This window comes from Schistocerca piceifrons, chromosome 3 (genome assembly GCF_021461385.2).
Source record: "Schistocerca piceifrons isolate TAMUIC-IGC-003096 chromosome 3, iqSchPice1.1, whole genome shotgun sequence".
Lineage (NCBI taxonomy): Eukaryota > Metazoa > Arthropoda > Insecta > Orthoptera > Acrididae > Schistocerca > Schistocerca piceifrons.
In genome coordinates, this window is record NC_060140.1 from 856027502 (window position 1) to 856039623 (window position 12122).

General features: G+C 43.0%; 1 protein-coding gene across 1 annotated transcript in view; it reads right to left on the reverse strand.

Annotated features, from left to right (window-relative positions):
• LOC124788104 (late secretory pathway protein AVL9 homolog) overlaps nt 1–12122 on the reverse strand; it is a 98797-nt gene that overhangs the window by 39886 nt on the left and 46789 nt on the right. The window contains exon 6 of the mRNA XM_047255222.1: nt 2610–2744. Coding sequence (XP_047111178.1) covers nt 2610–2744 — 135 coding nt within the window. The remainder of the gene's footprint in view (nt 1–2609; nt 2745–12122) is intronic.

Genomic DNA, 12122 nt, shown 5'->3' on the forward strand with positions numbered 1-12122 from the left:
CAGAAATACAAGTCAGAGTAAACAGGATGAGGACAAAGAGGAAGCTGGAGGAGGAGTTTGCAGAAGATGAATCCATCACATGGACCTGGATTGAAAAGGTAATCCAAAACTTTGTCACTCAATTCCCAGAAGTTTTATTTTTCATACAAATTACATGTTTTCTCAGTATCTAACAAACCAATCTGCTTCAAATTTTCAGGAAATGTTACACGGTCCCTTCTATGTAGCTTAACACAGACTTTTTCCAAAAAACCTGTATACTGTTGAAATTATAAACACAAAATGGCACAAAAGTAGCAAATTTTCATTACAACAGAAAAAATTAATCTCTAACAACTGAATTCAAATTTTTAAAAATCTCTGTGTTAAGTTGTAGCCAATACTACAATAAATAACTTGTAAAAATTTCAACTTCCTAGCTCAAATACTTTCTGAGAAAACATGCAATTTATAAGTGCTATTTTAACATAGGAAAGATAGGGCTTTCTGGCGCCCCTTAACAATCTGCAGTGGGGTACTGGGCGCCATAGCAATTGCTTTTCAGAAATTTAGGAATATGAAATCTACCTATTGCCCTTCCTCCATGGTTTACAAGCCATCATGTGAGAAAAGGGCAAGCTGAGTTTCACTTGAGCAATGCTTTCTAAAACAATGCTGATTTGTGGACAGATGACTTCAAAATTCAAGGAAATTAATTTTTTTCAGACTGAGAATATGTTCAAGGATTCTGCAGAAAGCCGATGTTGAGGATATTGGTGTGTAATTTTATGGGTCCATTCTTTTACTCATCTCACACACAGCAGTCATCCGTGCTTTTTTTTATCATTAATAATCCTTCCCATGTTTTTTAATTCACAATAGCATTCCTTCAAAACTGATGAATTTAACAGTATTCATGTAATTGTTATGCAATGGTACGTAATTCATAACAAGGTTCACGTTTCTGTCTGTATGTGATTTTAAATGACTTTATGTCATACTGAATCATATGTTCTGAGACTTGACACATCCATGAAAATACAAGGTTATTCTAAATGACGGACCCATTTTCAAACCTTCGTATTTATTCAGATACAAATCCAAAATGAACAAGCCTTATACCAATGAAAAGAGGAAGTTCCAAAGTTTATTCATAATGTTTGATATCAATTTAATAATTTGTAATTAATTATTTTTGATAATTATTTAATAATCAGAAATTTGATAAATGTTATAAATGTTCAATGTGGCCACCGTTGACTGCACGACAAACATCGATGCAGTAGCCAAACTCGTCCCACACATGCGAAAGCATAGCTGCTGTTACTGAGTGCACGGCAGCAGTGATCTGGTTCCACTGATCGTTCAGAGTGGTCGGTAGAGGCAGGACGTAAACAGTTTCCTTCACATAAGTCCATAAGAAATAGTCGTGGGGTGTATGATCAGGAGATCTCTGTGGCCAGAAGTGCAGAGCCAGGTCCTCAAGTCCCCTGCGACCAATCCAGCACTAGGAAGGGAGTCATTCAAAAAGCCTCATACATCATGGTGCCAATGGGGTGGAGCTCCATCCTATTGGAAAATGAAGTCCTGGGAATCATCCATAGCTTGAGGAAATAGCCATTGTTCCAACACTTCCAGGCACATGATCTCCGTTACAGTTCATTCCGCAAAGAAAAATGGTCCATAAGCCTTTGGACGGAATATGGCACAGAACATGTTGATCATCAGTGAGTCTCTTTCATGTTGCAATGGTGAATGTGGATTTTCCAAACCCCATATGCAAAAATTGTCTCTGTTGACTTTTCCACTAAGGTGGAACGTCGCTTCATGGCTAAAAATTACACGCTGTACAAATGCGTCATCCTCCATCTTTGCTAACACGTAACGACAAAATGTGAGATGCTTCTCTTTCTCACTGGGCTTGAGAGCCTGCAGAAGTAATCGGTAGGGCTCGTACAACAAACACCACCTCAGACGTTTCCATACAGTTGGTTGGGGTATTCCAAGTTCTCGACTGGCTCTATTGGTAGACTTACTGGGACTGTACACAAAACTTCCTTCAATCTGTCGGACATCATCCTCTGACACATGCGATTGGCCTGCACTTTTTCCTTTGCACACTCTGCCAGTCTGTTTAAATTGCTTAAACCAACAGCTAATGCTTTTGTGAGTTGGTGGTTGAATTCCAAATTTGGTGCAAAATTCCAGGTGCACTGCAATTTGCGACTCACTTTTCATGAACTCGAGAACACAGGAAACCTCATGCTCCACAATAGCCATCTCACTCACTACTGACAATGAAACGGAATGACGACCCTATTGTCGCGCCAACTCTACTGCCCACTTCTGAAACCATCACCGCCTATACGCCGCTGCCCACCAAAAAGTTTGAAACTTTCTCTTTTCATTGGTATAAAGCTTCTTTATTTTGGATTTGTACTTGAATATATACAAATTTTTGAAAATGGGTCCATCATTTAGAATAAACCTGCATATATATAGAAGGCATACATTTCCACATCTAACTGCATAAAATATCTTTCTTTACAATCCAACAAGGTTTTCCTCTGTCACCTTGTCACATTTCATACACTCTGGTGCAAACTCTCACACTATATCAAGTTGCTTACCTCCACGAGAACGTCGGCAAGCTGCTTCTTCTGCTTGAAAAGAACATTGGTGGCACCCACCACATATCCCCGTACATTTACGTCACTCAGAAGGTCCAGATACGGCAAAGACAAGTAAGGGTGGCACAAGTAACCCTGCAACATGGAGGAATCTCCAAGATCTGGAAACAAAACCATGCACTCCCTATGCAAAGTTGACATAGAAATGAAAGAGTGCAGTTCGATTAGTGTATCTCAGAGTAAAGCAACAAATAGAGGTAGAAAATTGTCCCATCAGAGGATGCTATAACAGAAACATGCAGCATGTCAATATTTGTAAGTTGTTCAGAAACACAACATTTAACATGGACAGTGAGAACACGGTGTTACTTAAGAAACTACTTAAATATACACAGAAAGCCACATCATATTTTATTTTCATACGCTTCACACGCTTTTTTAACTATTTCGTCCATATTCAGATTGTAGTGTGCACTTTTAGTAGTCAGCTTTCTAATGGATAAGGTCACTGACTTGTTACCACCACCAACACACAAACTTCCTGGAAAAATGCCAAGTTTCCAAGCAGCCTCCAAGTAGCCACCATCAATCCTGCAGAAAGCTCTCTGAATCCAACACATGTAATGACAAAATACCACATATAGATGCTGTGGATTGCCTTTTTGATAAGCAGAGTACATTACCAACACTACGTTACACTTGAGCGCTCTCTCCTGCCTTCGGTAAGGATCCCACATTGATGGGCAATACTCATGAAACTGCCCAAATGACAGATTTCCAATGAACCTGAGTGCAGCATATGCATTCCCCATGGTTACATCTATGTTGTCACACCCCTTTGAAAGTCAATGGACAGAAACTCCTCGATATTGCAAACTTTTTACTACTTACGTGCATTAAATTACAACTACTGTAATTGGACAGATAAAAAATCTACTCACTAGGTGGCAGAAGAACACACACAGGAGAGAAGGTTATAATTAGGCAAGCTTTTGAAACCAGTGGTTCCTTCTTCAGGCAGAAGGGTTGAAGGGAGAGGAAGAGGTGTGATGGAAAAAGACTGGAGAGGTCTAGAAAAAGAGGAAGATCTTGGAAAAGTCGCCCAGAACTGTGGGTCAGGAAACACTTCTGAGACGAGTTGAGAAGACTGATTGTTGGGGACTGCACTGGATGAGCCCCACAGTTTTGGGCGACTTTTCCAAAATCTACCCCTTTTCCTAGACCTCCCCAGTCCTTTCCCTCCACCCCTCTTCCTTCCCCTTCAACCTGTAACAGTTCTGATACTAAATGTAACACTTCTGCTACTAAATGTAACTGAGTTTTCTCTCTTGATGCTAGTCAGTTGTCAGGATGAGCATTACTGCAATGGGCATTTAATTCTAAAGCATTATGTCAGGGTGAAAATCCTAAAATTACTTTTTCTCTCTTAACAACATGTGGGCAGGGTGGGTTCTTCCTAGGCTCGGGTATGAGGTAGAATGAAACAGCATTTTTACATAAGATAACTTTTATTGAAGATTTGTACAACTGTTTCCTTACTCGATGCTCTGCATTGGAGAGCGGCAGCTGTGTCGTTTGCGAAGCCTTCTGCTGTGGCAGCGGCGGCGTCTGATTACGCGTGGCAGTGTGTATCTCGTGTCGCCGTCTCGCCCAGCTGACTGGAGACGCGCAGCGCGAGGTGGCCCGTTTAATTATTGCGAGCAAAGTCGTGCATCGGATGGTGATACCTTGGATGTGGCGTCCCAGTGTTTCTTTTCTCTAAGCGGCCGCGTGTGTTGTGCGGCGGCCAGCGGAGCGGCGTGGCGGGTGAAGGCCAGTGTCCTGGACTCTAACAATGGACTCCCGCTTGCCAGTCTTCGGCTGTCAGATCTTCATCCCAGCTCACAGGTGACTGCTGATGTGAGCCCGTCTCCTTCCCGTCCTCACAAGTCACCCGGGTACGTAAAAATCAGACTTCAAACACCTTTTAACTTCTGTCTTCTGGCGCCGAGGCTGCTCCTTGCTATTCCATTACAGCGGCGGACTTGGTGCGTCTGTGCATGATTTAGTCTCTACTTGTATGACTGTCTTCAGCACCGAAACTGACTTAAAACTACTGCTACTTTTCTCTTCTTCCTTCATCTGTCGGGCCCACTGCGTCTCGCGTATTTATTCACTTCAGTTTACTGGAGGTGAACGACTTCACAGTCATTGCCTCGTCTGTCACGTTGAAAAGCTTCTCAAAGAATCATCTTAACGTCGGTCATTGGCTCTGGGAATGTAGGCGAGGGCCTTTGATCACATGTGACAACTGAGAAACACATGAGCTGGTCATTGCCTCTTCTGTCACGTTGAAAAGCTTCTCGAAGAGTCTTCTTAACGTCGGTCATTGGCTCTTGGAATGTAGGCGAGGGCCTTTGCTCACATGTGACAACTGAGAAACACATGAGCCAGTCGGGCGATGCCCTGACGGCTGAATCGACAGCGTCTGCTTATGTGGAACTTGCTGACTTCATAGTCATTGTCTCTTCTGCTCTACTGTTCTGCCCGCTGTTTGCCAGTGCGTAATTCTTCTAAACTAAACTAAGTTTTTCATTTATATTCTAATTTCTACTTCACTTTGATTTCACTAATTTATTTACTTAAGTACCACTCAACAAACCCTTATGCCTGAAGGGGGAGCCACTGGCTCTGAAAGCTTGCTCAATTATAACCTTCATTTATGTGTGTGTTCTGCCACCTCTTCTTTATGAGTAGATTTTTTATCTATCCAATCACATTATATTGGCAAAAATTGATTGTTTCTGTTGTTAAATTATATCTATTTGCTTTTAAGGCCAGCTGCTAATCTCTGCACCACATGCTGCCTTACTGTAAGTATCTGCATTTCAAAACTGGTTCCTGACAATGTAATCTGCCGGTATACAAATGCACGAACTGTAAATAGCATCACATAGCCAAAAACATTCCCCCTCACATCATTCACGTTTATCATGAACGGCAGTGGCTCTATCCCACTACCCTTCTGATGATGCCTCTCCATTTTAGAACAACATACTGAATTCTAATTGCAAGGAAGTCTTCAGTCTAATGATATATCTATTTGGTTGTTCGTTCTGCAAGTATTTTCCTTACTATAGTCAGGCCGCCAAAAGAACGTCCCTGACACTTCACACACATGGACTGCATTGTGTGAAGAGGACACTAGCGCAAACCCAAGCACTGGAATTCGTGAACTCTACCACGGTAATGGCGCCGGGCTGCCAACCCCAGCACTCAAGGTTACATGTGATGCCACAATTTCTTAGTGGCTACAAAGCACCTGTCAAGTGTTCATCATTTGTAGCACATCATGAGTTACCAATTCAGTTTGTTTTAACGGTACGGAGTAGAGCGTCATTAATATCACACATACTTTATATGTCCTCTTTCTCCAACCATAGGCTAGATCACTACCTTAAACAGCCAATCACGAGCTTGTACATAATGTACAAAGCTATTTCGAGGAAGAAGGAGATAACAGTGGGACACACTTATCGTTGTCGGAACTCACTGATTGAGTAGCTGCTGCTCTGAAAACTGGAGTGGCTTCTGTGAAGAAAGTAATGGTGGAGAAGTGTGCTGGAGACCTAAAGAAGCCAACCGCTGTTCTTTCTACTACAGGGAAAAACCAGAGTGCATGCTGCTAACATGACAGAACCATATAATTTTCAAGAGCTTGCAATTCGGTGACACATATATATAACTATTACGTGCGGAAAGAATATCCCACGTCGAAGAAGCTGCTCTCACACTACAAGGTTGATTGGTTTGTGGGCATTAAAGGGACCAGACTGTGATGGTCATCAGTCCCTTCACTACAAGAAAGTGAGTTATTTTTCACAGGAGAAATCATCCTCCCAACTGTATAGAAGAAGATAGGGTTCCAACAGAAAGAGTTATGCTTGATCGAGAGACTATCATCATCTGGAGATGCTACTGTTTGAGGGAATTATCTAAGTGTAAACTTCGTGAAATCATTTGGCTGTATTAAATGTAGATAAATGCCGGTCATTTCAGATCGACTGCATGGACTGACAACATAGCAGGAGGAACATTGAAAGCTCCAGTTGGGAAAGGCAGTCGGCTCTCTTTTACGAGGTGGGACAATCGGTGCGGCTGTACCAACTGCTTTGTTGCTATTTACATCAAGGAAATCTGGAGACTACCACAAAGAAATGACAGCAATGAAATTTAATAAAGAGTAATTCTTACACTCATTGCTTCCAAACGTAGAAAAGAACAACACTATAACACTGGATATGGCATCATATCACTCCATTTGGGAAAACAAAGCCCACACATGCAGCAGCAGGAAGACGGATATAGCGGACTAGCCAGAGAAGAACGACATAGGTTCATTTGACAGGGAAATGAAAAAAGAATTGCTGCAAATCAGAAGAGAGGACACTTACTATCATTTACAAGATTGACTAAGTTGAAGAAGAAAATGGCCATAGAGTGTTGTGCTATCTACATACCATTACTATTTTTAAGATAGTGACACAGATAGGTGGTGTGGATAATGAAGACACACTCTTTGAAGACTGTGGAGTCTACTCTCTTCCCTAAAATGTAAGGAATGCATCTATGCTTTAAAATATGTATTAAAATACCAAGACATCATACTCTTTATCTCGATGGATATTTCCAAACCCTTCTTTTTCATTAAAAAATGTGTGTGTTTAGATCTTTTGGAGTTATTAGTGTTTTTTCGTGCTTCAGTAGTACAGTACTGCAATCACTCTAAAATTTTCAGCAGATGGTCAACAGATATGACGTAACAACAAACAACAGCTGTGTAATGTATCCCGCCACGTAGTGTGCAGAGCGGGTTAGGAACTGGATGTTCGTTCCAAATTGGAGGGGTGTGCAATGATCAGCTTTCTAGGTGTTAAACGGCTCAATTGCATGCACGGACATTCATCATTAAATCACTGCTGTATATTCTGAGCATGCAATCTCTCACCCAGGTATTGTAAAGTGGTGTAAGCAATTTAATGCCAGATGCGCAGATCTCAAGGCAGCCCTGCAACATCCAGTACCATGGTGAATGTTAAGCATGTGGATGTGTTCAATTAGAGAGGATCAGTGCATAATGCTGCAGAGAATAGTCAGCATGCTGAACATTTTGTATGGCAGTGTGTTCTGGATTGTTCAACAGCATATCAGATATCGTAAACTGTCTGCCAGATGGAACCCATAGCTGCTCATTGATGTGCACGCAGGACAATGTTTCCAATCTTCACTGGCATTTTTGGGACAGTATTCTGTGGAGGGCAATAGGTTTCTGTGGCGAGTCATCACAGGGTCTGAAACATGGGTCCACCATTTCACCCCTAAAATGAAAAGAACATGATGGAATGGATTCACACCACATCAGCACACTGAAAGAAGGCCAACGTCCAATACAATGTATCTATCTATTTGTCGCATAAAAGCACAAGTATGCACAGCTACAGCACACTGTTATTGCTCGTTTTGTTTCTTCCCACATTGGAAAGCAGTTCCTGAGACAAGGCTTCAGCTGATAGAAATGGACAGTGTTTTACAAGAAGATTTTTGTATCAAGAAACAAATGAGTCCCCATTTGAAAGTAGCATAAGAAAGTGGACATTTGTTTTTGAGAGACTGACCTCTGCCAGCCACCGCACCAATTGTTGATCCTCTGCAGGTATTCCTGCATTTTGCTACAGGCTTCTGGTTGATGTCTTGGCCACCAAATTTGCCTCATGTGGCACTGATGGAACATGCCTGGGTCACTATCAGGCACCAACTCTGCACCCGTAAAGCACCAGGCTGCAATTTGTTTGATTTTGTTTTGCTTTGCTTTAGGGCACAAAAAACAACTGGGGTCACAGGCGTCCAAGTCAAAACTATAGAACATGAATACAGAAAAGAGTTAAAAAATGACTAAGTTAGTTAGTCCCTACTGACATAACATAAGACAGCTAAAAATAGCCACATGGAAAAAGGGCTACCATACTGAAACAGAGGTCCAAAACTAAAAATAGAATGGCCTTCGCCATATTGCTTTGGCGAATAAAAAGTAAAATGTGGTCAACAGCACACACGTCATTTACTAAAAGGGCCAATAATTCAGACAGCAAACTCAAGCGGGAACGTAAACGCTTAAAAAATGGGCATTCCATAAAGAAGTGGCAGACAGTTAAAACTTGGGCGCAATGTGTACAAAGTGGTGGGGTAGCGCCACTTATCAAATGACAACTAAAAAGGCAGTTCCCAATACGCAGCCTAGTTAAAATGACCTCCTCCTGACAGGAGGGCTGAGAGGTGGTTGTCCAAGCCACTGGAAGAGGCTTAATAATCCTGAGCTTATTTCCATGAAGGGAGGACCACTGGTGATGCCAAAGGGACATCACCTCCTGACAGACGGCAATGAATGCAGAGATCATCTGAGGGAACATAGGAACTTGTGGGCTGAAGTACAAGGCCTGCAGCCTTGGCAGCAGTGTCAGCAGCCTTGTTTCCTGGCAGACCGACATGACCAGGAACCCACAGAAGCATCGCACTAGCTCTACCAAGAGTGAGCAAGTTTTCCTGGACCCACTGCAGTAAGCGATGGGTGGTGTACAGGGCACATAGACTTTGAAGGGCACTGAGTGAGTCTGAGCAGAGGTCACAATTGAAAAGGCGGTGTTGCTGGATGTACTCCGTGGCCTGATACAGGGCGAAGAGGTCGGCTGTAAATACTGAGCAGTTTGCCAGAAGTCGATATCGAGACACGGGTGTCAATAATGAAGGCACATCCGAAACTACATCAGTCCATGAGCCATCAGTGTATACAAAGATACTATCGCGAAGTTCCAAGCGAAGGTCATGAAACTGAAGACAACAGACAGAGGCTGGAGTAGCGTCCTTCGGAAGCGAATGAAGGCCAAATTTAACAAGGGCCGTTTCATGGAGCCAAAGTAGTGAAGGATTCATACCCACTAGTAAAGTTGCAGGTAGTGTGAAGTTAAGCCGCCGTAACAAGTGCCGAAGCGGACTCCAGGAGATAACAGAAGAGGGACACAGACCCATACTGGCGATCAAAGGAATCATCGAAGGAGGAGGCATGGGATGGGTGGCCATGCATCTACATCTACATCACATGATTACTCTGCAATTCACATTTAAGTGCTTGGCAGAGGGTTCATCGAACCACAATCATACTATCTCTCTACCATTCCACTCCCGAACAGCGCACGGAAAAAACGAACACCTAAACCTTTCTGTTCAAGCTCTGATTTCTCTTATTTTATTTTGATGATCATTCCTACCTATGTAGGTTGGGCTCAACAAAATATTTTTGCATTCGGAAGAGAAAGTTGGTGACTGAAATTTCGTAAATAGATCTCGCCGCGACGAAAAACATCTCTGCTTTAATTACTTCCATCCCAACTCGCGTATCATATCTGCCACACTCTCTCCCCTATTATGTGATAATACAAAACGAGCTGCCCTTTTTTGCACCCTTTCGATGTCCTCCGTCAATCCCACCTGGTAATGATCCCACACCGCGCAGCAATAATCTAACAGAGGACGGACAAGTGTAGTGTAAGCTGTTTCTTTGGTGGACTTGCATCTTCTAAGTGTCCTGCCAATGAAACACAACCTTTGGCTCACCTTCCCTACAATACTATCTATGTGGTCTTTCCAACTGAAGTTGTTCGTAATTTTAACACCCAGGTACTTAGTTGAATTGATAGCCTTGAGAATTGTACTATTTATCAAGTAATCGAATTCCAATGAATTTCTTTTGGGACTCATATGGATCGCCTCAGACTTTTCATTATTTAGCGTCAACTGCCACCTGCCACACCATACAGCAATCTTTTCTAAATCGCTTTGTAACTGATACTGGTCTTCAGATGACCTTACTAGACGGTAAATTACAGCATCATCTGCGAACAACCTAAGAGAACTGCTCAGATTGTCACCCAGGTCATTTATAAAGATCAGGAACAGCAGAGGTTCCAGGACGCTTCCCTGGGGAACACCTGATATCACTTCAGTTTTACTCGATGATTTCTCGTCTATTACTACGAACTGCGACCTTCCTGACAGGAAATCACGAATCCAGTCGCACAACTGAGACGATACCCCATAGGCCCGCAGCTTGATTAAAAATCGCTTGTGAGGAACGGTGTCAAAAGCTTTCCAGAAATCTAGAAATACGGCATCAACTTGAGATTCCCTGTCGATAGCGGCCATTACATCGTGCAAATAAAGAGCTAGCTGTGTTGCACAAGAACGATTTTTTCTGAAACCATGCTGAATACGTATCAATAGATCGTTCCCTTCGAGGTGATTCATAATGTTTGAATACAGTGACAAATGGCACGCATACCTACTGAGGAGAAAGTCACGGCAGTAGGACAGTGGTAGTTCAGCAGCTTCAGCATACAGACTCTCAACTGGGCTAATGTAAAAGGCGCTGGTGGCCAAACTGATGCCACGATGGTGGATAGTGTTGAGATGATGCATAAACAAAGCACCCATAGTCCAGTTTCGAACAAGGGACCAGTGCAAATGGAGGAGAGTGGTTCGATCAGCACCCCAGGAAGTACCATTGAGGACACGTAGGACACTGAGGAACTGACTACAGTGGGCTGCCAGGTAAGACACATGGGAGGACCAAGAGAGTTTCCTATCGAGCATGAGCCCAAGAAATTTCGTAGTTACAACGAACAGAAGTGCAACAGGCCCAAGATGCAAAGATGGTGGGAGAAACTGTTTGCACCACCAGAAGTTCATACAGACAGTTTTGTCAGTGAAAAGCGAAAGCCATTGTCGATGCTACAGGAGTAAAGACGATCAAGACATCGCTGAAGATGCTACTCAGTGAGAAAGGTCCATGGAGAACTGCAATAGATGGCAAAATCGTCAACAAAAAGGGAGTCAGAGATGCCCAGTGGGAGACAGGCCATTATAGGGTTAATGGTGATAGCAAAGAGGACAACACTCAGGAAGGAACTCTCAGGCACACTGTTTTCCTGGCTAAAAGTGTCTGATAAGGTAGAGCCTACACGGACCTTGAAAACTCAGTCTTTTAAAAATGCCTGAAGGAAATGGGGCAGGCATCCAAGGGGGCTCCATGTGTAAAGAGTATGGAGGATACCAGTTCTTCAGCAGGTGTCTTAGGCCTTCTCCAAATCTGAAAACCACGGCCACAGTCTGATATTTCCACAGAAAACCATTCATGACATGGGTGGACAAAGTAACGAGATGGTCAACTGCAGAATGCCACACTTGAAATCCACATTGTTCATTTGTCAGTAAATTGCACGACTCGAGCCACCCTAGCAGCCAGGCATGAATCATAAGTTCCATCACCTTGCAAATGCAGCTGGTAAGAGAGATGGGGTGGTAGCTACAAGGAAGGTTTTTGTCCTCACCGGGCTTAGGTATGGGTATGATGGTGGCTTCATGCCAGCGTCCGGGAAATGTGCACTCTGCCCAGAAATGCGCCCTCTGCCCAGATGTGGCTGT